Here is a 27,836-nt window from a genome sequence, read left to right as displayed (position 1 = left end):
ACCACAGGGGAATGCAGGTTCAATCCCTGGTTGGGGAACTAAGATCCCACATGCTGTGACGCAATTAAGCCTGTGAGCCACAAGTAGAGAAAAGGCTGTGTGCCGTAACAAAAGACCCCACATGACGAAACAAAGATCCTGTGTGCTGCAACTAAGACCCAATGCAGTCCAAAAAAAAAGTTAAACTCCTATGAGAAATAAAGAAAAAATTCTTGATAGCTCTCCCATCATGAAACTACAGTGGAGACTTTAAAAATATATATATTTCTTTTTCTCATGTACCATGAGTCTAGAGATAAGCAGTTCAGTGTAAGTACAGCTACTCAGAGAAATTGCTGAGAAGCAAGGAAGCCTTGTGTTCTGGCAGCACCATCTTTGCCTGTGGCTTCTGCCTACTGGTTACCTTCTTCCAACCCCTGGCATTGTATTTACTTTCCAGGCAGAAAGAGGGAGGAAGGACCAAGGAGAAAGAGAGTAAGATAACAAACATGGGATTGTCCCCTTTTCAACGGCTTTCCTAGAAATCACACCAGTGGCTCTGCCTCTCTGCCATGTGCCAGGGCTGTGAGGCATTCCTTCAAGAAAGATGGGGAGGGACTTTCCTGGTGGCTCAGCGGATAAGAATCTACCTGCCAATGCAGGAGACATGGGTTCGATCCCTAGCCCAGGAAGATCCCATATGCTGCAGAGCAACTGGGCCTCTGCACCACAACAACTGAAGCCCATGCACCTAGAGCCTGTGCTCCACAACAAGAGAAGCCAGCACAATGAGAGGCCTGCGCATCATAAGAGAAAGCAGCCCCTGCTCACCCCAGCTACCGAAATCCTGTATGCAGCAACAAAGACCTAGCATATCCAGTGATAAATAATTTTAAAAAAGAAAGAAAGACGGAGAGAGCAAGCTAGGTTTTCTGTTCTTTGTTTTACTAACATTTAACAAGTTGAGCAAAATCCAGGTTGTGATAGTAGGGAGTGGCAAGAGTGGACACAGAGCAATGTGTGCTACACTGGGCCCATAAAGTCCCAACAGATGCCAAAGGTTCCACATCCTACAGGCCACTGACTCCAATCACAAACAACTAGAATGGAAATGAAAAACAAGGCGACCAAGAAACCCCAGCACTGCATCTAGAAGACATATTCCTGAATAATCCGTGTGTCTCAGAGGCAGTTAAAATGGAAATAAGACAGTATTTAGAACTGAGACACAATAAGTAAAAAGATCACCTATCACAACTTGTTGAATAACTTGGAGGGCATTTAGAGTGATATATGTGGCCTTGCGTATTTATATTATGCAAGGAAAAGCCAAGAAGCTAATGAACTCGGGGTCCACGTAAAAAATGCAGCATTGGGAACTGTGTCTAGAAGGGAAAAGAATCTGGAAACAATATATACAGACACATATAACTGAATCACTTTGCTGTACACCTGAAACTAACATAACATTGTAAATTATCTTTACTTCAATAATTTTTTAAAAAAAGAATGTAGCATAAAGTCAAACCCACATTCATAACATTGACAGAGCCCCTCTCTCAAAATGAGTTCTCTTGTGAATAACAGTGAAGGTCCCATCTGAAGGCCCATATATAGTCGTTATACTAACACAACCGTTCTCTATTTGTCCTTCCGTGTGACATAGAAGGAAGGGTGCTCACGAGGGCTTTCACAACTTCTATGGGGAAAAAAAATAAATAACAGTTTTCTGTAGGGCATCCAGTTCCTGTCCTACCCGACTCTTCTGGGTTGAATACAGTCACTTTTGTCAGAAGGCTATATTTAAGTGTCTATTTTCCCAGGACTTGTTATGTAAGTTTTTTGCTTTTTTTCGGCAGCATCTTGCAGCTTGTGGAATCTTAGTTCCCAGACCAGGGATTGAACCCAGCAGGCCCCTTGGCAGAGTGCAGAGCCCTAAATGGGGGACCACCAACGAATTCCCAAGGTTTTTTTTAAAAAATAACTTAAAAATTAAATTATATTTTGAATCCTCAAAAAAGGATATTTGTGGGGAGAAATTTGATTAGAGGTTGTGTGCGCTAACATTTTATCCCTGTTAAACTTCACATGTGCATTCATTATATTTTGATTATAGAGGAAATGTCCATTGGGAGATAGTTCTCCATGGGCTATCTCACATTTCCACATGTCTTGCTCTGTTCTGCACTGTGTCCTTGAGGATGTTTATAGACCAGACATCCTCGGAGCAGAGGGCAGGTTATGTTTGCAGTCCAATGTCATAAAGTTAAAGTCCCTCCCGGGCAAAGACGGGGCAGATTTGTTTACAGCTCATTAGAAAATGAGCTGGGGTTCCTGAGCTGTGACACAAACTGACTCCATGAGTAGCATCCACGTGGGCCATTTTACATCATCCCTGTGCAACTTGGGAGTCCAGGAGAATCAACAGGAACGTGAAGCATCTGTTGCCTCCTGCACTGTTAATGAAGCCCTTGGTCTCTGACCCAGAAATCTGGTGTCTCTGGCCAACATCCATGAAACTGTGGCAGGCTAACCATCAGCCTGGAAGTAGGGAAGATCTTTTCATTTTTTGACAATATCCTGGTTCTTAGGATGAATGCTAAAGAAGTCTTATGTTTGTAATGGCTCACCCATTAAAAAAACAAAGGGGGGTTCCCTGGTGGCTCAGATGGTAAAGAATCTACCTGTAACACACGAGACCCGGGTTCAATCCCTGGGTGGGGAAGATCCCCTGGAGAAGGGAATGGCTACCCACTCCAGTATTCTTGCCTGAAAATCCCACAGACAGAGGAGCCTGACAGGCTATACAACCCATAGGGTCACAATAAGTCAGACATACGTAAGGAAGGAAAACAAAACAGTTGTCCAAAAAAAAGTTGATAATTGGTGAGTGAAGGCATGGACTTTGAGGGACTTTCCCCAACTAACTTTATGAGGCTGGCATATCCCAACAAAAGAACAGCATGACAAAGGAAAATATGCAATTTGGTGTCACTCAAAGATACAAAAATCCTAGCTAGCAAACTAGGAACAGTGCTGTGTAGTAGATATGAGAGGGCAGAGTTACCCAGGAATGCAAGGTTAATAGCACAGTAGAAGAGTCAATTCAAGTCATTTACCACACAGACATGTTAAAAAAAAAAAAAAGAAAAAGCTACCTGTATTCATTCATTCATTCAACAAATACTTATTGAGTGCCTGCTATGAGTTCTACCCTTGTTCCAGGGGTTTTGAAATACATCAATGAACAAATACTATCATCTCATGAGATGCAGAACAGACATTTGATTTTGTAAAAAAAAAAAATGCAATGCCTGTTCATAAGAAAGAACACTAATGCCCTAGGAAGAGAAGGCAACTTTCTCATCCTGAAAAAGTCATCCACCAAAATGTAACAGCAGATAACACTTTGATACAATAGGAACACAATGCCCTTTAAGATCAGGAAGACGACCAGGGTGCAGAAGGCCCCTTCTAATCAATATGATTCAAAAGCCCCTGCCAGAGAGCATAAGAGCAGCAAGAGCATAAGAAAGGGGTAAGAATTTAAAAGGAGCAAATGAAATCTGTCTGTATATATAGATATGATTATCTGTAGAAATCCCCCCAACGATCTACCCATCAGTTATTAGACAGGAAGGAGTATATCAAATTTGCTATGAATAGACTCAACAAAAGAGAACTCTGAGGACCAGCAAGATACATACACCTCTAGGTCTTCTCCAGAAATACACTGTGAAGTATTCTAGGAAAGAAAACCATGCCATTTCTCACAAAAAGTCCAAAAAGACTTCTAAATAACACAAGGAAAAGAATAAAATTAAAAGTGTAGCATGGAAACTATGGGTTAAAAGGAAGAAGACCCTGAAAGAAAAGATGACACTGCCAAGATAAATACCCCCAACTGAACCCCAATAAATGAGTTAAAGAGTGTTGCACTCTTTAGATCATTCATTCAGTCTAAAAAAGATTCATTAACAATTGAATGCCAGCATTTGAGAAAACAGACGGTGACTGTCCTCTCCAAGGAATGCCGCAATTACAAGATGACTTCAAAACAGTATTATGGGTCTATCCTGCCATGATGAAGACGGTAGCTATGTTTACCAAAATGAATGCACATTGGAAGAACCTTTTAAAACAACTTTAGTGGGGTATCACCTACATACTATAAAACTCACACATTTGAAATGTACAGCTCAAATGATTTTTAGTGGTCTGTCTACAATGCGAGAGACCCGGGTTCGATCCCTGGGTTGGGAAGATCCCTTGGAGAAGGAAATGGCAATCCACTCCAGTACAATTGCCTGGAAAATCCCATGGACAGAGGAGCCTGGTAGGCTACAGTCCATGGGGTCGCAAAGAGTCAGACATGACTGAGCGACTTCACATTCACATTCATCACATTGTGCAGCTATCAGCATGAACCAGTTTTAGAACATTTCCATTACCCCAGTAAGATCCCTCATGCCTGCACAGTTCATTGGGTTCTCCCCACCAGCCCAGGCAAAAATGGACCTACTCTATGTTTCTATGGCTTCTCTGCCTAATCTGGATATGTCACATAAATAGGATAGTACAGTCTGTGGTCCTTTGTGACTGGTTTCATTCACTGAGCATGTTTTGCGAGGTTCATTCCTTTCTGTGACTTCCCTGGTGGTCAAGTGGTTAAGACACCAAGCTTCCACTGCACAAGTTCTATCCCCAGCTGGGGAACTAAGATCCCACGTGCTGCATGGCACAGTTAAAAAATTGAAAGAAAAAAAAAACTTCATTTATTTGTATGGCCAAATAATATTTCATTGTATAGTTAACTATATTTTATTTATCCATTCTCCAGTTACCCAAAGGGTAATTTGGGGTTTTCTCTTTCTGGCTATCATGACACATGTTATGAACACTTGTGCACAAGTCTTTGGACAGCTTTTGATTTCTCTTGGGGGTCAAGTAGTTTTCTGTTATGACCAACACCACTTTAGGGTCCCACCAACAATGTGTGTTCTCTGAACTTTGGAAGCAGCATTTCCTAGTTCCCCTTTTCCCTCAAGATTACATTTGCCCATCGAAGTTAATTTTTTTTAATATTTTTAACTTTTGGCCAGGCCTCTCAGCTTGTGGGATCTTAGTTCCCCAACCAGGGACTGAACGCGGAATCACTGCAGTGAAAGCGCCAATTCCTAACGACTGGACCGTCAGGAAATTCCCAATTTCTTACATATTGAGGATCCAGTGTCCACACTTCAAAGTTCTGCATGTGTGTGTGTTTTTTTTTATAATAAATAAGTCAATAAGGTGCAGTGCTTTTTGAAAGCATGAGTCTCCTTTTCCTCTTTCTTAATGCAACCTCTGCCTTAAAATCAGGATAAGCCAGCCTGGCTTCTGTTTTTGTATAGTTTTGATGGTGCACAGCCACTCCTGTTTATTTATGTATTTTCTGTGACCACTTTTGTGCCACATGGTAGAGCTGAGTAGTTGTAACAGAGATCATCTGGCCCACCAAATCAAAAATATTTAATAGCTCCCCATTTACCAAAAAAGTTTGCAGACCTCTGTCTTACAGTGTAGGTTTAGAAATATGCACAAAATACAAAGAGATAAACTAGTGTGTGTGCAGGGGAACTTACCCTGATGGTCCAGGGATTAAGACTCTGTGCTCCCTATGCAGGCAGCCTGGGTTTGATCCCTGGTTGGGGAACTTGATCACACGTATCACAACGAAGACTTGGCACAGCCAAATAAATAAATTTAAATATACAATTTTTTAAAACCCTACTGTTTTGAAGGGCTGAGAAAGAAATACATCAGACTGGCCTAAGCTAGAACAGTAAATCTGCCCTGCAAATTAACCCCCAACGCAACTGCTTTAAGGTGTTTAGAGCCGTGTGCAAAGCTCTTGATTAGGGCACTGAGAAGGACACTGGCCTATCATGTCATGTGATGCGGGCATGTGTGATGAGGCACATCATACATGCTTCTAGGCTGTCTGCTCAGGTTACACTGCCAGGCTTAAAGTCATGTTGTTTTTTGAGGGTTTTTGTTGTTTTTTGCCGCTAGGCAGCTTGCGGGATTTTAAGTTCCCCAAATAGGGATAGAACATGCACCTCCTGCAGTAAAGCATGGAGTCCTACCCACTGGAAATTTCCACCAGGGAATTTTTTTTTCCCTGTCAAATTGCTTTTATTATGGAACACAAAAGCATTTTCATTTCCACAGCTTACAGCTTTGTTAATGATGGGCAAAATCAATGTTATTCTTTCTGGGAAGATGGTAATGTTTTATATCCTAATTCAGGTGGTGATTATAGGGGTTTACACACTGGTCAAATTTCATCAACCTGTACATTTTACATGCAAGGTAAGTTTTCAGACAGAATTATAAAATTAAACATCATTCTCCAGAGAGAGATTCAAAGAAACAGCTGTCTGCATGAAAAATACATTTAAAGATTTCTTTTCTTGGTCTTGGAAATAGGGGAACAGAGATGTTTAAAAAACTGTCGTTCAACTATCAGCACAAAATTCCATTTCCTGGAGTTCATCTCCCAAGTTTGAACAGAAATTATGTTCAACTTAGCGACTGAATGATGCTAAAGCTGAAACTCCAGTACTTTGGCCACCTCATGCGAAGAGTTGACTCATTGGAAAAGACTCTGATGCTGGGAGGGATTGGGGGCAGGAGGAGAAGAGGACAACAGAGGATGAGATGGCTGGATGGCATCACTGACTCGACGGACGTTGAGTCTGAGTGAACTCCGGGAGTTGGTGATGGACAGGGAGGCCTGGCGTGCTGCGATTCATGGGGTCGCAAAGAGTCGGACACGACTGAGCAACTGATCTGATCTGATCTGATCTGATCTAGCGACTGAACAACAAAACCTGACACCATAAATAAAAATCAACAATGGATAGCAAAACATCTTAGAAGACATTTTAGAAAGGTATTTTAGGAACATTTTAGAAGATGAGAATCTAAATATATTCTCATTACTAGTAGAGTGTATTCGTGACTACACATTATTGTCCCAACACAAATCAGCCAAAGACCACCAGGGACAAAACCTATAGTCTAACAAAGTTGGATTTACCAACTTGTTACAAAGGAAACAATATACCTGAGGAACCACCAGGTGTCCCACCAAACCACGGAAGACACAGGGATATTAGAAGATTGGGGGGAAGGAAAGAGTTTGGATGAAATTCAGGTGAAGTAGTATTTTGATAGGCTTAAAAAGTAAAGTGACACTGTGAGTTAAAACAGGTCTAACATATATCAGATGACACTTAGAACTAAACCAAAGTTTTAAAAACCTTAGCTCAAAACCCATGTGCAAGTTCAACTGGTGGCTCAGTGGTGAAGACTCCACCTGCCAATGCAAGAGACGCAGGTTTGATCCCTGAGTCAGGAAGATCCCCTGGAGGAGGAAATAGCAACCCACTCCAGTGTTTTTGCCTGGAAAACCCCATGAACAGAGGAGCCTGGAGGGCTACAGTCCTAGGGTGGCAAAGAGTCAGACACAGCTTCAGGACTGAGCACGCACACGTGTAATGTAGCCAAATGGGGTATTTAGCAGGATATCTATGGCCTTAACTGCTTAAATTCAAAAACACAGACTGAAAATTAATGAGCTAGATTTCCAGCTTCAAGATAGGACCTAATAAAAGCAAGCCCACATTCTTCACGTTTCTATGTTTTCTCTGCCACTCTGAATTTCCTTGTGCAGTAGTTTAAGCCCCAGCAGGATTCCCCCCATACCAAAGCTATTCACAGTTGCTCTCCTGTGGGATCGATGAGCCTTTCTCTGCTTCCACTCCCAGACTTGTCTTCAGTGTGCATCCTCACGTGTTTCCTACGTGATGAATGACTGGAAAGCTTCCGACACTGCTACATCTTCCCTCTTGCATGTAGCCTCTTGTGGGCAGTTGCCTTAGAGCTCTTACGGAAGGCTTTTCTGCAGTCACTGAATGGGTAGGGCTTCTCCCCAGCACGGGTTCTCCTGTGCGCCGTCAGAAAGAACTTTCTGCTAGAGGTTTTGCGGCAGCCGCTGCACTGGCGGCGTTCCTCTCCCGTGTGTACTCTCTTACGCGCTGTCGGGTCACTGCTCCTGACGGAGGCCTTCCCACAGTCACTGCATTCACACAGCTTCTCCCAAGCGTGCATCCTCTTGGGTACAGCAAGGCTCGAGGTAGAGCTGAAGATCTGTCCACACTAGCCACACTTAGACACAGTTCCTCTCCAGGATGAGTTCACGCGTGTGGCCCGAGAAAGGAGTTCCAACTGAAAGCCTTCCCATACTGAGAACATTTGTAGGTTTTCTCACCAGCATGTGATCGCACATGGACCCCAAGGAAGGAAGGATAACTAAACGCTTCCCCACATTATTTACGTTCATCACGTTTCACACCTGTGTAATTCCTCTTAGTAGTCAGGTCAGGATTCCTTCTGATGGCTTTTCCACACAGACTATGTTCATGGGACTTCTTTCTAGGTTGAGTTGGTACCTGTCAATGAAGAGATAAGCAGTAACTAAAGGCTTTCTCACTTTCATTGCGCTCATGGGAATTCTCCCCCATAGGAAGTGTGTGGTGTAAAGAAAGCAAATTCCTACCTTAGAAATTGCTACCATTTTCAGAGCACGTGCGCTGCTTCTGCCCTGTCTGAGTTCAAATTGAGTAGACATAATGAAGTGAAAGTGTTTAGTCGCACGGTCGGGTCCAGCTCTTTGTGACCCCATGGACTGTAGCCCTGCCAGGCTCCTCTGTCCATGGAATTCTCCAGGCACGAATACTGAAGTGGGAGCCATTCCCTTCTCCAGGGGATGTTCCCAACCCAGGGATTGAACCTGGGTCACCTGCATTGCAGGCAGATTCTTTACCATCTGAGCCACCAGGGAAACACAGGGAATGCTCTACCATAAGGTTCCATCATGGCTGCATTCCTAAGACTTCTTATGTACAGACTTTTTTTTTCTGATAGTTTTGTAAAACAAAAATTCAATTCTAAGTCATATATACGGACCTGCTTACTTGTGGGATCTATCTCTCTATGAATCACTATTGAAATCAGTTTAGGATATTACCCAAATTCATGGCACCCCAAGACTCTCTCCTGAGACATGACTTATCTTAGGTGAAGGCTACTGGCCCCTCGTGTCTCCCCAGGTTGTGCTGTTTGTCTGTCTCATGGCAATTTCCTCCTGCAGAGAACCAGCAATGAGCCCTCATGAGCCTTACCCCTTTCCTGCCAGTAAATGGTTTTTCCCAAACTTTATTCCTCTCAGCCGTGGTCTCTTTGGTTTTAAGCTGAGAATTCTGGTCTGAAATGATCAGAATAAAAAAGGTTTAAGTTCATGGAGAAATAAATGGTTAGATAACATAAGACAACAAACAGAGGCCCATGGAGCTTTTCTTTCATATACTGACTCTTCTCAGTCAATGTGACAGGGAAGAATACACCAGCAGTTAAAGACAGACTTAGGATTTCAGCCAGGTATAGAATTTGACAAGGATGCAAACAGGGTGAAAATGGCAAGTGACGGGCCAGGGAACAGTTCTGGTAAGGATGAGACAACTGCTAATAGTCTAAAAGAGGGCAAGTAAACTTTGAGGACAGTGGGAAAATGGGAAAATAGCACACCTGGGAATGTTCTGGAAAGAGGAAGCAGTACTCAGTACTCTGTAATGGCCTATATGGGAAAAGGACTTAAGAAAGAATGGATATATGTGTATGCATAACTAGTGCATAACTAGTTAGGTATTGCTGAATACCTAAAACTAACAGCATTGTAAATCAACTATACTCCAATAAAAATGAATTTAAACAAAAAAAAAGAGAAAGCAGGACAGAGCTTATTCTTAGAGCAAAAGTGGTAGAAACAGCAAGGATTATGTTCAAATCTTATAATAACCTACAATGGAAAAGAATCAAACAAAAAAAAAGAATATAGATATATACATAAATGTTGTTGTTGTTTAGTCGCTAAGTCATATCCAACTCTTTGCAACCCCATGGACTATGTAGCCCAGCAGGCTCCTCTGTCCATGGGATTTCCCAGGCAAGAATACTGGAGTGGGTTGTCATTTCCTTCTCCAGGGGATCTTCCCAACCCAGGGATAGAACTCTACCACTGAGCCCCCAGGGACACCCTGTATACATATATATTAATACACATATGGCTGGTAGGCTAAGTCCATGGGTCACAAAGAGGTGGCCATTATTTAGCAACTAAAACAACATGTATGTATGACCGAATCATTCTGCTGTATATCTGAAATATATCCAACATTGTAAATCAGCTATACTTCAATTTAAAAAAAAAAGTGGGAGAGAGAAGGGAAGGAGAGGAAGGAAAGCAGAAGTTTCTAGAGGAAATTCACCCCAAGTGGCTGGACACAATTTCTCAGACAAAAATGACCTTTGAGAAACTCTGTAAAGGGGCTCCTTTTCCCCAGGGCTCACCTGCACAGCTGTCTTGGAGAAGTCTCCTCTTCCGTGTTCTCAGCTCCTCCTGGGTGAGCAGGCGGGGCTTGCGGAGATGATACCCTGGCACGTGGGGAAAGACACATGAGGTGGGGGGTGTGCAGGGTCAGCACGGAAACTCCGCCCAGAGTAGGCCCAACAGTTTCAGCATGTGTGGCCCCATGAGCAGTAACATAATGATGGTTGTTGTTCAGTCACTCAATCATGTCCCACTCCTTGTGACCCCATGGACTGTTGCCCATCAGGCTTCTCTGTCCATGGGATTTCCCAGGCAGGAATAGTGGAGTGGGTTGCCATTTCCTTCTCCGGGGATCTTCCCAGACCAGGATCAAACCTGCATCTCCTGCACTGGCAGGCAGATTCTTCACCACTGAGGCACCTGGGAAGCCCAACATAATAACCCAAGACCCAAAACTCTGTCTCACATCATGCCCTCCAGGGATCAGGGATCCTCAGACCCAGGCTCGGAGACACACATAAGGGGCATGAAAGCTTCCGATCATGAAGAAAATCAGGTTGATATAATGAATAAATCTTCACTCTCAAAAGGAAGACAGGAGACTGGGGGCTAGTGACTGCAGCCCAGGCACTAGCCACCTGCTTCTGTAAGTCAAGTTGTATTGGAACACAGCCCTGACTATTTGTTTATATGCTATCTGCGGTGGCGTCGGCACCATAGTGACAGCATTCAGCAGTCGCAACAGAGACCCAGGGTCCACTGAGCTGAAAATATTTACTCCCTGGCCGCTTAACAAAAAGAGTGCTCACCCCCATTCTACACAATCAAAATTTTTTTTTTTTTTTTTTTTGGCTATGCTGCAAAGCTTGCAGGAGCTTAGTTCCCCAACCAAGGATCAAACCTTTTCCCCTTCCAGAGGGGAAGTGTGGAGCCCTAATCACTGGACTGCCAGTGAAGTCCCTACAATATCACTTCTTAAGGATGGACCACATGCTCCTCCCAAGAGCAAGAATAGTTCCTGCAACACAGCAGGTGCTTGAGAAAGGTTTGCAGCAAAAACCTATGAATGGCACTTCCCTGGTGGTACAGTGGATAAGAAGCCACCTGCCAACACATGGGACATGGGTTTGATCCCTGCTCCAGGAAGATTCTACATGCTGAGGGGCAACTAAGCCTGTGCGCTACAACTACTGAGTCCTTGCACCCTGGAGCCTGTGCTCTGCAACAAGAGACGCCACCACAATGAGAAGCCTGTGAACTGCAATGAAGAGTAGCCCCCGCTCGCTGAAACTAGAGAAAACCCACACGTGGCAACAAAGACCCAGTGCAGCCAAAAAAATAAAATAAATAATTTTTAAAAATAATAAATCTGCTTAAAAAAAAAAAACTATAACATCCTGCCCATTGTGTACATATGGTGGGGTGCTGCTCCAGGACCTTGCTTCAGACGTGTGAACTCCCAGACGTGAGGGCTACCACTGATGGCTCTAACAAACAAAAACAAACAAAATCTACTAACGAAGAGAGGTGGCCAACCACACTCACCCACAGAAGTCAGGTTCCTGTAGTTCTCCAGCATCACGTCTTGGTACAGGATTTTTTGAGCGGGGGCCAGCTGGGCCCACTCCTCCTGGGAGAAGTCCACTGACACTTCCTCGAAGGTTACTGGGTCCTGAAACATCACAGGCTCATCTCCATCAGTGTCCCATGAGGCCAGGGCATCAGGAAGATGGAGCCAGATGACTGAGGCTTGGGAAGTTCAGACAGAAAGGTGAACTTGACCTCAGCAGCCCCATGTAGCCCCATCGATATGTTAATTCTTCAACACACACTTGAACTCCTCTCCAGCTAGTCTGTGAACCCATCCTGCCTGGGTCCCCTCAGTCAGGTAACACCCAGCCCTGAGCTCCCCAAGGTCCTGGAAGAATACTTGGTAAATGAATGCGTTAAAGCAACTATACTCCAATATAAATTATTTTTAAATAAACAAATGGTGACAAATTTTAATTTGTTTTTAATTTAGATAAATGATGAGTGATGTTCCCAAGAGTTCCTGAGACAAAGTGGTCTCATAGATTTTCTTGGTTTTCTGTCACAGCCCAGAAGTGACTATACTGAGAAAAGTTCATAAATACTGAGGCAATGCCAGCATTCTCTGGGAAGCTCCTTCACCACCCTTAGAGGAAGAGTAGGGACAAGTCCTGGTGGGGTTTGAGGCGCCAGGCCACCCACCCTCAAGGAAGGGAGATGCCATGTTGGATGGAAGGGGATTTCCAGTTACCTCTGACCAGGCTGTTGGCAGCTCTGCAGCCATTGCTTCCTCCTCCACGTTCCCCTCCTGGTGACAGGTGGGATCCTGAGCAGGCACAGCTAGAGGACAAGGGAGATGCTGTGAGAAACAGGCCAAGCCTAGATTCCACTCCACCCAAGCCTGGACACTGCTTCACACGACCCTGAATGAAGCAAAGGCAAGCCCGCCCACCTGCCTTCAGGCAGGTTTCCTAAAAGGCCGGGGAGGCCCTGTCTCTCTCACAATTAGAAAAGAGGCCTGTGGACCTTGCCACCCAGGGGAAGCTTAGTAATCTCCCGTGACTATTGTGGATAATCAAGTTTCAGAACAGTTTTGCAAGTCGATTGTCCAAGTTTATAAAGCGAAAACAAGGAGGGGAATGCCCTGGCAATCCAGTGGCTAGGACTCCAGGCTTTTACTGCCAAGGGCCCAGGTTGAATCCCTGGTGGGGGAACTAAGATCCCACAAGCCACTTGGCAAGGGGGAAAAAAAAGAAAGAAAAAGGAACAGGACGTCCCTGGTAGTCCAAGGGTTAAGACCCTGTACTCCCAGTGCAGGGGGCCAGGGTTCTATCCTTGTAAGGCACAGCCAAAAAAAAAAAAAAAAAAGATGGGAGGGAGGGGGGAAGGAAGGAAGCAAGGAATAATACAATATTATCCCCCAAATATCCAAAACCCTAAAAAGCATTGATCCTAGAACCCAGGGGCTCCTGGGGCTCCACCTCACCTCGTCCTGGCCTTTGGAAGCCCTGGAGGAAGAGGGTCTCAAAATACTGGCCAGGGCACGAACTAGCTCTGGGAGGGGGCTCAAGGGGGAAGAAAGCCCATGTGGGTGTGGCTGGAGCTTGGTGACTGGAGTGTCTGGGAAGGAAAACTGAAGGAGCAGAGGGACCAGGAGCTGAGTCAAGACAGGGCAAAGGATGGACTTCCTTGGTAGTCCAGTGGTTAAGAGTCCTCCTGCCAACACAGGGGACACAGGTTTGATCCCTGGGCCAGGAAGATTCCACATGCTGCAGGGAAACTAAGCCCATGCTCCACAACAAGAGAAGCCATGGCAATGAGATGCCCATGCAACGTAACAGAGTAGCCACCCCGCGCCCCCGCCCCGCCACTCACCCCCAACTAGAGAAAAGCACCCACAGCACAGAGACCCAGTGCAGCCAAAAGTAAATAAATAATAATAAAAGACCAGGGCAAAGGGACATGTGGATTTATACCCCATGACTAGCTTAGCAGAAGAATTTGGCACCAAGAGTGTTCTGTTCCTATTTTTATTTTTTTAAGATCATATTTACTGCTGTTCACAGGAGAGAACTGGGGAGGGCAGAAATAGAAGCAGTGGGCTGGTAAGCAGCAGTGGCAGGGCCCAGAATGCCTTGGAAGAGGCCAGGAGCAGCAGACTATTCTAAGTCATTAGAATGGTATATGTATCAGAGGAAACACCAAAGGATTTGCTAGGGAATTCAACTGGGGTGGAAGTGGAGCTGGGAGAGATCTTCGGCCAATGGGAGAAGGTAAAGAAACCAAGGAAGGACCACTGGATCCTTTATATTCACAATGTTGAACTTTTGGAGGTGGAGAAGGGAGGAAGGCACAGCTTGCAGGATCTTAGTTCCCCAACCAGGGATTGAACCTGGGCCCCAGCAGTGAAAAGCGCTGAGTCCTAACCACTGAACAACCAGAGAATTCCCAAAAACTGAACTTTATACCTGAGCCCTGTGGTCCTAGAAAACAGTGATGGGTAAGAACTGCCCTTTGTGCCCTGAAATGAAACACCCTTCCCCATACAACTCAGGTAAGACCCAAGGATGACCCCTCTGTTTACCTAGGACAAGGCCAGGCAGAGGCTATCCGAATTCCCAATATCTGTCTTGTAAATGAGTAGCTGAACTGTCTGTCCCCCTTGAACAGACTGGACAAAACTTCACCAAGCTTCAGTCAGGCTTCTCCCCACCCCCCAACCCCCAAGTCTTCTGGGTCATTGAACTTTGATCCACCCATGAACCTGGAAACCAGCTGTCCGCCCTAACAAACTACCCTACCATCCCACCAGTCATCCCACTTCTCAGCCTTGTTTATTCTTTCCTATCAAAGAAAGCCTGACCTGGGATTTCCCTGGCAGCCCTGTGGTTAAGACTCCAAACTTCCAATGCAGGGGGCACAAGTTCAATCCCTGTTTGGGAACAAAAGTCCCATATGCTGCATTGTGCAGCCAAAAAGAAAAAAAAAGCCTGACCCTAGGATGGGAGGTTTCAGCCTACAGCAAGCCTCTCCTTACAATATTAGCACACTGGCTAAGAAATGACCACTACTTGAGAGGGAAAGATGGAGGAGAAGCAAGTTTGTTCAAGGTGAGGTTTGGCAGAGGCAAAAATATATGTATTTTGTATAACATGTGAAAATTAATATGTATATATCATATATACTTTACACACACATATGCATAGTGTATTTTACAGATTTAACAAATAGCATATTTTCCCATCAAATTTAAAAGGGTTATCCCAGGTGGCGCAGTGGTAAAGAATCCAGAGATGCAAGAGACTTGGGTTCAATCTCTGGGTTGGGAAGATCCCCTGGAGAAGGTAATGGCAACCTACTCCAAGGTTCTTGCCTGAAGAATCCCATGGACAGGGGAGCCTGGCAGGCTACAGTCCATGGGGTCGCAGAGTCAGACACAACTGAGCACACACACCACACATACACCCCAGAAAGCTCAGGCACTAGTGAACTTGGGAGGACAGAGGGTGAGGGGCGTTTATTCATTCTGACTATGCTCTCCCCACTCCTTGGCAAAAGAGGAGGGGGCTGTTGTCAGCTGGAAGTTTCAGGAAGGTAAAGGAAATTTCCTCTTGGGGCAGGGCCACCCCTACAAGGCAGACTCCCTCAGAGAGAGGCTTGATACAGCAGAGGGGATTTTTTTTGTTGTTGTTTTTTGTTTTTGCAAGAGGGATATCAAGGCCTGTTCTCAGGCTTGTGGGAGTGACAGGGGTTGGAGAGAATAATTTCAAAATGTGGTGGACCAGCAGGCTGAGAGAGGGCTTCAGGGGATGTCTCGTTTTGAGGGAAGTGGGGGAGGGCCTACGCTAGCTCTAAGTTGCAGCATGTGGGGTCTAGTTCCCTGACCAGGGATCAAACCCGGACCCCCGGGGTTGGAAGCATGGAGTCTTAGCCACTGGACCACCAGGGAAGTGCCCCAGGGATGTCTTATCTGGGCTCCAGGTTCAGGCAGCCACCTGCCCTCAGTACCCAGTAGAAACAATTCTTTGCCACAGATGACAAAGATGACCAGGGGCCCATGGTAGTTGGGACTGTGCTGGGGATAATTTGAATTTATGTGTATAAAATTTTTAAATATCCCCATGCCTTCAACTAGCAACTTGCAGGGCTGTAGCTAAGAGAAACCTTGGCAACTGTGCAGATACAGACAGATAAATAGATGTGTGTGTGTATTCAAGCTTGTTTACTATTGTACAAACTGTTTATAATGGGTAAAAACTGGAACTAACCAGAATATCCATTAGAGTATAGCAAGGGGCTAAAGAATGACCAGATGTTTGTGTGGGATATGATTATGGCTTTTAAAACCAAAAACTGACAGATCTTGAAGTATTCAATACGTTTACATAATCTATAATATATGTGTATGCTCAGTGGCTCAGCCACGTCCAATTCCTTGGACCCCCAAGGACTGTAGCCCGCCAGGCTCCTCTGTCCATGGATTTCTCCAGGCAGGAATACTGGAGTGGGTTGCCATTCCCTCCTCCAGGGGACCTTCCCAATCCAGGGATCAAACCCAAGTCTCCTGCATTGCAAACCTGCAACTCCTGCACTGCAGGTATATTCTTTACCACTGCGCCATCTGGGAAGCTTATAAAATACATGTATGTGTTAAAAATGACTGTGAGGAAAAAGCCTTCAATGAATCCTTCTCCAAAGAAAATACATAAATGGCCAGTAAGCACACAAAAAGATGCTTGACATCACTAATCATTAGGGAAATGCAAACATGAACCATATTGAGGGACTTTCCTGGCAATCCGGTGGTTAAGACTCCACGCTTCCAGGGGGCGTGGGTTGGATTCCAGGTCAGGGAACTAAGATCCCACAGGCTGGTGGGGCAAAAAAATAAATAAATAACGAGACATCACTTCATACACAGTAGGATGGCTCTTATCAAAAGAAAAAAAACTAACAATTGTTGAAGAGGATGTGGAGAAACTGGAACACTTATGCATTGCTGGTAGGAATGTGAAATGTGCAGCTACTGTTGAAAAGTGTAATGGTTCCTCAAAAACCGAATTACAGAACTACCTTAACACAGACCCAGCAATTCGAGTTTTTCCATTCTTTTGGATCTGTATACCCAGCAATAGTATACACATCCAAAAGAACTGAAAACAGAGACTCACACAAATATGTGCACATGAATATTCATAGCTGCATCATTCACAATAGAGGAAAGGTAGAAAAAGCCCCCATGTCCATCAACAGATGGATGGATAAGCAACATGTGTATACTTACAACTGAATATTATTCAGCCTTGTGTATTAGTCGCTCAGTCGTGTCCAATTCTTTGTGACCCCATGGACTGTAGCCCGCCAGGCTTCTCTGTCCGTGGAATATGAAAAGTAAAAGTCGCTCAGTCGTGTCCAACTCTTTGCAACCCCATGGAATTCTCTAGGCCAGAATACTGGAGTAGAAACTTCTTCCCTTCTCCAGGGGATCTTCCCAACCCAGGGAATGAACCCAGGTCTCCCATATTACAGGCAGATTCTTTACCAGCTGAGCCACAAGGGAAGCCCAACAATACTGAAGTGGGTAGCCTATCCCTTCTCCAGTGGATCTTCCCTACCCAGGAATTGAACTGGGGTCTCCTGCATTGCAGGTGGATTCTTTACCAACTGAGCTATCAGGGAAGCCATTCAGCCTTATAAAGGAATGAAATTCTGACACATGCTACAACATGGAAGAATTTTGCAAATATTAAGTGAAATAAGCTAGACACAAAAGGATGGATAGCATATGATCCCACTTATCTGAGGTATGTAGGTAAGGGTCAACTCCACAGAGAAAGAAAGAAGAACAGAGGGTGCCAGGGTCTGGAAGTTAGGGTTCTGGGGAGTTACTGTTTAATGGGTACAGTTTCCATTTGGGAAAATGAAAACATTCTGGAGATGGATGGTGGTGCTGACTGCACAACAATGTGAATATACTTCATGCCACTGAAAAGGACCCTCAGAAAAGGTTAAAACTGGGATTTCCCTGCTCGTCCAGTGGTTAAGACTTCACCTTCCAATACAGGGGGTGAGCTGGGTCCCTGGGTGGGAGCTAAGAAGATCCCATATGACTTGGGGCCAAAAGACAGAAGCAGTACTGTAACAAATTCAATAAAGACTTAAAAAAAAATTGTTTACGTATAAAAAAAAACTTAAAAAAAAGTTAAAAGGAAAATTTTATGTTATATATCATTTACTACAATTTGTAAAACAAACTGCAAAGGCCTACTGAGATAGGTAACACTGGGACCCTCTGGAGAAGAGCACAACATTGTTTCATGGGCATTTGGCAGGGGAAATATGAAGGGAAATGTTGATATTTTTACTCTACAGTTTCCTGAATTAATTAAATTTTTTCATATTCAGTTTATTTCAATAATATAAATATTCCCTCCACTACTCCTACTTTATGGAAGTTGTGAAAAGTGAAAGTGTTAGTCCCTCGGTTGTGTCCAACTCTTTGCGACCCCATGGACTGTAGCCCGCCAGGCTCCTCTGTCCATGGAATTCTCCAGGCAGGAATACTGGAATGGGTTGCCATTCCCTCCTCCAGGGGATCTTCCCAATCCAGGGATCAAACCCACATGTCCTGCATTGCTGGCAGATTCTTTACTGTCTGAGCCACCAGGCAAGCTTAGCTGAAATAAAATGTGTTTTGACTAATTGTTTAAAGAAAACAACACTAGGGACTTTCGTGGTGGTCCAGTGGCTAAGATTCGGTGTTATCAATGAAGTGAAGTGGCTCAGTCGTGTCCAACTCTGCGACCCCATAGACTGTAGCCTACCAGGCTCCTCCCACGGGATTTTCTAGGCAAGACTGAATACTGGAGTGGGTTGCCATCTCCTTCTCCAGAGGATTTTCCCCACCCAGGGATCGAACCCAGGTCTCCCTGGGTTCGATCATAGGCAGATGCTTTACCGTCTGAGCCACCAGAGAAGTCTGAATTCCGCTCCTGGTCGGGGGAACTACATCCCGTATGCTTCAATTAAGACCTGGTGCAGCCAAATAATACATAAATAAACTATTAAAAATAAACAAATAGATTTTCATCTTTATTTTTTAAAAATTTAAAAAATAACAGTACCATGCAAAATGACGTTTCAACTTGGCATAGGACAAAAGATACAGGGCATGTAACATTTTCAGTTTGTTTCTGTTTTAAACTGCAATATTTACTTTGAAAAGCACAGCACTGTTTCTTTTAGAAATATTCACTTCCCCTTTCTATGTACACCAAAAATGATTCCTTCTCGTCTCTCTCTACAGTTAGAACTCTTATCCAGAAAGTAGCAGGCATGAGATTGCAGCCACAAACAAGTACAGATGGAAGACAACTAAAGTGTTAAAAATTGCATAAGGACAAATGGCAACCTCTACCCCAATTCCATGCTGAGTTCTCTTCTGCTCAACCCCCTTCATGAGTATGAATGTACCCTTAGCTTAAAACTACCCCAATTTTGCTGTTCAAGGAGTCATTCATTGCTTTGGGAAAAATCCCAGTGTCCTCTTTACTTGCCGCAAGTAATAAATCCTTACCTCTCCTGCTCTTTGGCTTGGTTATGTCATTTGGCTAGACGCCCACCAAGAGGTGAACCCACATTTCAGGCAACACCGCCTCCTTTTCTCATCACTCTCTACTCTTCCAGGTCAGGTCTCTCTTTCCTTCATTCAAGCAATACACCAGGCTCTGTCCTGCTTCTGGGATTCTGAACTTTCTTCCACCTCTCAGACCCCCTTCTTCCACAGCCTCTGCCCAGCTCTGTCCTACTTATCTTTCAGTTCTTAAATATCAGTGCCTCCTAATATCAAGCCTCCTTCCCTGCTTGTCCATACAATTAAGCTCATCTGTCCATTATAGGCCCTCATATCAGTTTCACATCTGTTTCTCCTCTAAATAGCCTACTTGGTGGAGACAGCACTGTGCATTTTTTATTTTTCTGGTGCCCATGCATTGACTTAGGTTTGGCTCACACTCAGCAAGTTTTGTTGAGTGCCCTGGACAATGTTCAGTTACAGCTAGGCTAAGAAGGTGCACACATCCAATAATAGATACAGTACAAATATTAACACTGGAATTAATTTAAATGCCTGCCCACAACATAAACCACTCATGTTATTTAAGAAAAGGTAAGGCAGGCAATGGGGTCGCAGAGTCAGACACAACTTAGTGACTGAACAATAAGGTGTGAGAAGTATTTTCAGAAACAAGGAACCCGTGTTGCTGAATTTCCTCCAGAATCATTCTTCCTCCAGTTTCTCACCCATGAGTTTTTAACGTTACTGAAAAAATAAAAAACTCACTTGGTCAAAACACATCTCGTTTAAGGCTACTAAATTCAATTTTCTTCTACTAATATTAGGAAAGCTGCTTCCTCCCATTTACTGAAGAACCCTTTTGTTTTTATGAAATACAATTTCATGTATTTCACTTTGGGTTCTTGTCACGCTTTCACTACAAATATACGACACCAAAATCCCTTTTAATAATATCAATATTAAGAGATCCCTATATTTTTAAACTCAGCAGCAATCATAGCCGCTGGAGGAAAGTTGGAGCTGACTGGATGTAAAGAGCTGAATAATCTTTAAGACCTGTATTTACGTTTTCACTTTTCCTCCTTCGTTTTCTTTATTACACTTGCTTATTTACACTCACCCTAGAATCCTGAAATTATTTTCCCAAACGAATTTGTCAAACAAATAAAAGTTGAAAAAGAGTTTATCTTAACCTCACCTCAATGCCGCTCACGAAAGCAAAAGTCTCTTGTATAAGTAAAATTCTCTTGTACAAGGCAGGCAGAAAGGGACTCCTTGATTAAATTTCACCGGCACACAAGAAAAATGTTTTCACCGGCGCCTCTCGCCGGAAAAACGGACGAAACGGCCAGATCACGAGAACCGAAGGACACGAGGGCGGAACGTCAACGCCAGCTGGATTCCCAGTCGCTCGAATCCCCGCCTCCTGAGGCATAAGGCCACACCCTCTTTCAGACCCCGCCCTTTGGAGTTCCACGCCCCGCCCCCCCATGCCCCGCCTCCCAGAATTCCACATCCACGCCGAGACCCTGCCCCCCTGAGCCCGGTCTCCGCGCCCAGACCCGGTCCCTTGGATCCTACGCCCCTGCCCCCGCCTAGACCTCGTACCCACAGGCTCATCTTCCCGCCCTTCTCAAGACCCCGCTCCGTGAGCACCGTCACCTGCCTTCCGAGCCCCATCTCCAGGCCCTTACCAAGACCGCACCCTACAAGCACCTTCTCCTCGCCCTCGCCGAGTCCCCGCCCCCCAAGAGGTGGGGCCGCACACGGATCTGCTCCTCGTTGCTGGAGGCAGATCGCTAGGAAAACAGTGGCGCGGTTTCGATAAGGATGGCCGCTCTAGGGACGCCCACTCCATTTCCTTAGAAGGGGGAAGACTCATGGGGCGACCTAGAAGCACCTGGGGCGGCGAGAGCGGCGACCACAGCATCTTCTAGCCTCGGAGCCGGGGGTCCCAGTATCCTCTCACTGGAGCCGTTGGGCCCCGCGAGGCAGGCTCCAATAGGGATCTTGGGGGCGGGGCCAGGCGGGAGGCTCGGGCGGAGCGGGGAAACCAGGGGCCCCTGAAGTCGGTTGGACCCGTCCTCGTGCACACCTGGGAGCCGCCAGGCTGTGGGAGTCTCTGAGAATGCTTTTCTCCCAGCTCTAGCAACTCCTTGGTACCTCCTTTCACAAAGGGATACTAAGTTTGCCGGTGGTTTGTTATGCAGCAGTGGATAACTAATACAACCCTCTTCAGTTTTTTATTTCTATTATTATCTTTGAACCTGCGTGTTAAATAACTTCAGTAGTGTCCTATTCGTTACGACCCTATGGACTGTAGCCCGTCAGGCTCCTCTCTCCATGAGATTCTCCAAGCAAGAAGACTGGAGTGGATTGCCATACCCTCAGCCAGGGGATCTTCCCCACTCAGGGATCGAACCCGCAACTCTTAAATCTCCTGTGTTGGCAGCTGGTTTCTTTACTACTAGCGGCACCTGGGAAGAATTTGTCTTACATTTGTATATTAATCTTGAGACTTGTTCAGTCGCTAGTCGCATCTGACTCTTTGCAACCCCATGGACTGGCAGCACGCCAGGCTTCCCTTTCCTTCACTATCTCACTGGAGTTTGTCCATTGAATTGGTGATGCCACCCATCCCTCTCATCCTCTGTTGCCCCCTTCTCCTCCTGCCCTCAATCTTTCCCAGTATCAGGGTCTTTTCCAATGAGTTAGCTCTTTGCATCAGGTGGCCAAAATATTGGAACTTCAGCAATCAGTCCTTCCCATGAATATTCAGGGTTGATTTCCTTTAGGATTGACTGGTTTAATCGCCTTGCTGTCCAAGGGACTCTCAAGAATCTTCTCCAGAACCACAGTTCAAAACCATCAATTCTTCAGTGCTCAGCCTTCTTTATGGTCCACCTGTCACATCTGTACCATAGCTTTGATGATACCTTTGTAGGCCAAGTGACATCTCTGCTTTTTACACTGTCTAGGTTCATCATAGCTTTTCTCTCAAGGAGCAAGTGTCTTATAGCTGCAGTCACTGCCCACAGTGATTTTGGAGTCAAAGAAAATAAAATCTACCACTGTTTCCACTTTTCCCCATCTTATTTGCCATGAAGTGATGGAACTGGTTACCATGATCTTAGTTTTTTGAATATTGAGTTTCAAACCAGCATTTTCACTGTCCTCTTGCACCATCATCAAGAGGCTCTTAAGTTTCTCTTCACTTTCTGCTATTAGAGTGGTGTCATCTGCATATCTGAGGTTATTGATATTTCTCCCAGCAGTCTTGATCCTAGCTTGTAATTCATCCAGCCCAGCATTTTGCATAATGTACTCTGCATATAAGTTTAAAAAGTAGGGTGACAATATACAGCCTTGTCATACTCCTTTTCTGATTTTGAACCAGGGCATTGTTCTATGTTCAATTCCAACTGTTGCTTCTTGACCTGCATACAGGTTTCTCAGGAGGCAGGTAAGGTGGTCTGGTATTCCCATCTCTTTAAGAATTTCCCCAGTTTGTTGTGATCTATGCAATCAAAGGCTTTAGTCAATGAAGCAGTAGATGTTTTTCTGGAATTCCATTGCTCTTTATATGATCCAACAGATGTTGGCAGTTTGATCTCTGGTCCCTCTGCCCTTTCTGAATCCAGCTTCTACGTCTGGAAGTTCCCAGTTCACGTACTGCTGGAGCCTAGCTTGAAGGATTTTGAGCATTACCTGGCTAGCATGTGAAATGAGCACAACGGTACAGTAGTTGGAGAAGGCAACGGCACCCCACTCCAGTACTCTTGCCTGGAAAACCCCGTGGACAGAGGAGCCTGATAGGCTGCAGTCCATGGGGTCGCTAAGAGTCTGACACGACTGAGCGACTTCACTTTCACTTTTCACTTTCATGCATTGGAAAAGGAAATGGCAACCCACTCCAGTGTTTTTGCCTGGAGAATCCCAGGGACAAGAGAGCCTGGTGGGCTGCCGTCTATAGGGTCGCACAGAGTCGGACACAACTGAAGCGACTTAGCAGCAGCAGCAGTACAGTAGTTTGAGTATCATTTGGCATGGCCTTTTTTTAGGTTTGGAATGAAAACTGACCTTTTCCAGTCCTGTGGCCCCTGCTGAGTTTTCCAAATTGTAGACACTATAGTTATATACATCTAAGTTTTAGTTTAATTTCCCATTTGATTGCTTGGGGGAGTTCTGAGAGTTGAGGGACATGGTCTGATTTAAATCAAAGATGTATATTGATATTCACCTGATAAAGTAGATGCCCAACAAATATGCATTCCTTTATTTTTCCCCTTATGAGGGATGAAGAGAAATACAAATGTTAAAGCTTTCTTAATTCCTATGTTATAAAGTTGGAGAAGACTCTTGAGAGTCCCTTGGACTGTAAGGAGATCTAACCAGTCCATTCTGAAGGAGATCAGCCCTGGGATTTCTTTGGAAGGAATGATGCTAAAGCTGGAACTCCTGGACTTTGGCCACTTCATGTGAAGAGTTGACTCATTGGAAAAGACTCTGATGCTGGGAGGGATTGGGGGCAGGAGGAGAAGGGGACGACAGAGGATGAGATGGCTGGATGGCATCACTGACTCGATGGACGTGAGTCTGAGTGAACTCCGGGAGTTGGTGATGGACAGGGAGGCCTGGCGTGCTGCAATTCATGGGGCTGCAAAGAGTCGGACACAACTGAGCGACTGAACTGAATAATTTACATGGCAGATATGATGTGTTGCCATCTGCTGGGGATCAAGGGTATCATGTGCTGTCTCAAGCAGCTGCTCTTGAAACCAACCACAAAATAATCCTTTCTGTATTGGATAGTTCTTATCTAAAAAAAAAAGCATTTTCCTGGCAAAGCCCCCTTGCCTGCCCACTTGCATCTCTCACAGGTATCCTGGATTCCTTCTGCACTGAGACATAAAAACACCTGAGTCTCAGGAAGTCCAGACACAAGATACTGACACCCAATCCAAGTAGAAAAAGTTAATGATTAACGATGGTAGGCTGCCCACAAGCATGTAGACCCCAGACCATTTGGACCTGAGGGTTGATGATGTTGATTCCTACTTACCACACCACCAATGCTCCAGATCCAGAAGAACTCAAGCCCATCACTCCATTGATCCTTATCACCTACCCCTGAGCATTAGCCCTATCTATAAGACCTCTCCCTATTTTTTAAGGAGTGGGGCACAGTTCATGAGGTACTAGCCTGCTGTATTCCCTCTTTGCCCGGAAAAGGAATAAAGCCACTCTTTTCTTCTCCTCCATAAGTAAATTTTCCCTTCCCAGGATAACTTTGGGTTCTAACAATGCTTACTGCTTGGGGTTTGGCAGGGAAGGAGTGACAGTTTGGCAAATGAGAAAACTAAAATTCAGAGTTATCTAGACACAGTATTTCCACATTACCCACCCCCCACCACCCCCAGAAATCAGGCTGAAGGATTTTAGGGACTGTCTTAGAATTTCTGGAGGAAGAATGAACAGCAAGTGCAAAGATCCTGAGGCATGAAATGTTTGGCCTCTTTAACCAACAGCAGAAGCTCAGTAGCTAAGATGGTGGAAGTGAATTGGGGAGGATGGAAACCAGCAGGAAATAAAATTAGAGAAGTAACAGTGTCAGATAACAGGGGGTTATCTGGGCAACTATAAGAATATCAGGTTTAACTCTGAGTGTAGTGGGGAACCCCTGAAGGGCTTTGAGCTACAAGAGGAGCATTATCTGATATATATTTTTAAAAGATGTGTGGGGCTTCCCAGGTGGTGTGAATAGTAAAGAACCCACCTGCCAATGCAGGAGACACAACAAACGAGAGTTTGATCCCTGGGTAGGGATCATCCCCTGGAGGAGGGCATGGCAACCCACTCCAGTATTCTTGCCTGGAGAATCCCGTGGAGAGAGGAGCCTGGAGGTCTACAGTCCACGGGTCACAAAGAACTGGACACAACTGAAGCGACTGAGCACACACGTCTTTTGTGTGATTCCTAGGATGCAAAGATAGAATTGGGGAGGACAATTTTAAAACTTAAGGCAGGAACTTCCCTGGTGGTCCCATGGCTAAGACTCCCACTCCCAATGTAGGGAGCCCAAGTTTGATCCCTGGTCAGGGAAACTAGATCCCACATGCTGCAATGAAAATCAAAGATCCTGAATGCTGTAACTAAGAACTGGAGCAGCCAAATAGATAAATTGTTTTTTAAAAAAGAAAGTTAAGTCAATAATCCTGATGACAGATGGAAATGTCTGAACAAGCATGTCAGGGGAGAATAGAAGGAGTGGGACACCATTTGCAAAAAGTATGTGCTTGATTGCATGTACTCCCCCTTCACCAATATCACATCTATACTGACATTTCGCCCGCCTCTTTGGAGCAGTTTCTCAGAGCTATCTGAGGAGCTGTCTCCCAGGCTGTAGTCCTCATTTTGCTCCAAATAAAATTTAACTCACAAGTCTCACTCTGTGCTTTTTTTTTTTTTTTTAAGCCAGCACTCTATCTCCTATCTGAGACCTCAAGCATGCCCCTGGACCCTTTAGGACCTGTGACTAATGAACCTGTTTTTTCAAGTTCCTTGATGATCGTTGATAAAGTGCTTCTTGGAATTGTCAACAAAAAAATTAATTAGTGGTCAATCCAAGAACGAAATATAGAATTTTATTCTAGCCAACCTGAGGGTTATCCGTATAACCTGGGAGACAGTCTTTTGGAAAGCCCTGAGGACTTTTCCATTGGTTAGAAATCAAAGCACAGTTATATACTTTTTTTTCCAGAAAAAAAAAAGTGAACTGCTGAGAGTTTACAAAGTACAGATTGCATATATAGGGCAAGTAATGGGTCACTGTGGTTTTAACAGGGTTGTGAAAGGAATATTTTCTCTCAAGGAGTTGCCTTGCTGGCTGTGTCTTCTAAGGACGTCTGATTTATGTTTAATACAGATGCACGTTGCACACAAAGGGGAGGAGGTAGTGGCCCAAATGGGCAAAGAGAGAATCCTATGTTTACATTTTTTCTCATCCTGCCTTAAAATAAGTTTATTTCATCACAATCATAATAAGAAACCATAAAGGCCAGTCCAGCCACATAGTGTTGGCTCACGTTGGGGGAATGTCCATGGGGGCTCATCCCAATGAGTCTGGGACCAGGTGAGTGTCCCAGGCACCCCTAGGTGAGAGCAACTCTATCAGTATGCTGTTGTTCAGTGGCTAAGTCATGTCAGACTCTCTGCAACCCCATGGACTGCAGCATACCAGGCACCAGGCTCCCCTGTTCACCATCTCCAGGATTTTCTTAAACTCTTGTCCATTGAGTCAGTGATGCTATCCAACCATCTCATCCTTTGTGGCCTCCTTCTCCTCCTGCCTTCAGTCTTTCCCAGCATCAGGGTCTTTTCCAATGAGTCAGCTCTTCGAATCAGATGGCCAAAGTATGGGAGCTTCAGTTTCAGCATCAGTCCTTCCAATGAATATCCAGGGTTGATTTCCTTTAGGGTTGACTGGTATGACCTCTTTGCTGTTCATGGGACTCTCAAGAGTCTTCTCCAGAACCACAATTCAAAAGCATCAGTTCTTCATCACTCAGCCTTCTTTATGGTCCAACTTTCACATCAAAACAGGTATGCCTCTAAGTTAGTCTGAGTTAGGGAAGAGACTCCATTTCTCTGGCTTCCTAGGTCCAAGTAGGGGAAATTTCAGCTGAAGTGACAGTCATGATTCTTTTCTGCACATGAAAGACAAACTTTATCTGACTAGTGGATTTGGAAGAAGGAGCTGAGTTTGAATGGTTCATGCCCTTTCTCTCTGGTTTTGGAGTCAGCTGGACCCCAGAAAGAGGGTGTTGCCCTAAAGGTCCGGGAATGAGTGACGGAATGAAAACAACACGAAATCTGGTGCAATGGATCAGGGGGCCTGCAGCCTCTATTGGACTGAGGTGCAGAGTCCACTCTGAGTCCAGCTTTTATTCCTGATTGCAGACTACAAAACTTGCTTTGCTCTATCTTTCCCAAGACACTACATTGACATAGTCCAGATCTCCTTGTTTTTACCCCAGGCCGTTCCCTTCTGGAATAGTCTGGGGAACAATCAGCAAGTGTGTAGGCAGTGTTCATACCTAATGCCGACCTGGTGTTCCAAGGTCCATGCTTTCATGATCCCAGTCATACTCCCTTGTGGGTCTGGCCTTGGGGTCTGTAACAAGGCTATTATTCTAAGAAAAACATGATGAAAAAAATATTTTTTATCATTGTTGATATATCAACACAGTTTCTCAATATATGCTGTTTTTCCAGGTGCTATTTCTATGAAATTTCTCAAGGCTATGAAAGTACATT

General features: G+C 44.8%; 1 protein-coding gene across 7 annotated transcripts; it reads right to left on the bottom strand.

Annotated features, from left to right (window-relative positions):
* Positions 1 to 6,753: 6,753 nt before the first annotated feature.
* Positions 6,754 to 21,545, bottom strand: LOC102404027 (zinc finger protein 177). 7 transcript variants are annotated; one of them, XM_025293592.3, is made up of 9 exons: positions 21,421 to 21,545; positions 20,719 to 20,946; positions 18,903 to 18,976; positions 17,229 to 17,315; positions 12,696 to 12,784; positions 11,960 to 12,086; positions 10,435 to 10,518; positions 9,210 to 9,292; positions 6,754 to 8,477 (listed from the first exon to the last, which is right to left on the bottom strand). In XM_025293592.3, exons 5-9 carry the CDS (start codon positions 12,726 to 12,728, stop codon positions 8,355 to 8,357), a joined length of 450 nt encoding a protein of 149 aa, XP_025149377.1. In that variant the 5' UTR covers positions 12,729 to 12,784; positions 17,229 to 17,315; positions 18,903 to 18,976; positions 20,719 to 20,946; positions 21,421 to 21,545; the 3' UTR covers positions 6,754 to 8,354. The 7 variants fall into 7 exon arrangements, with proteins under 7 accessions (XP_025149377.1, XP_025149383.1, XP_044804596.1 ...); XM_025293598.3 differs by lacking the exon at positions 21,421 to 21,545 and having other exon boundaries at positions 11,960 to 12,163; positions 20,719 to 20,965; XM_044948661.2 differs by lacking the exons at positions 17,229 to 17,315; positions 21,421 to 21,545 and having other exon boundaries at positions 20,719 to 20,966.
* Positions 21,546 to 27,836: the final 6,291 nt, after the last annotated feature.

Source organism: Bubalus bubalis, chromosome 9 (assembly GCF_019923935.1).
Source record: "Bubalus bubalis isolate 160015118507 breed Murrah chromosome 9, NDDB_SH_1, whole genome shotgun sequence".
NCBI lineage: Eukaryota > Metazoa > Chordata > Mammalia > Artiodactyla > Bovidae > Bubalus > Bubalus bubalis.
The sequence above is the reverse complement of the archived record's forward strand: the minus strand, read 5'-3'. Positions and strand labels throughout refer to the sequence as shown.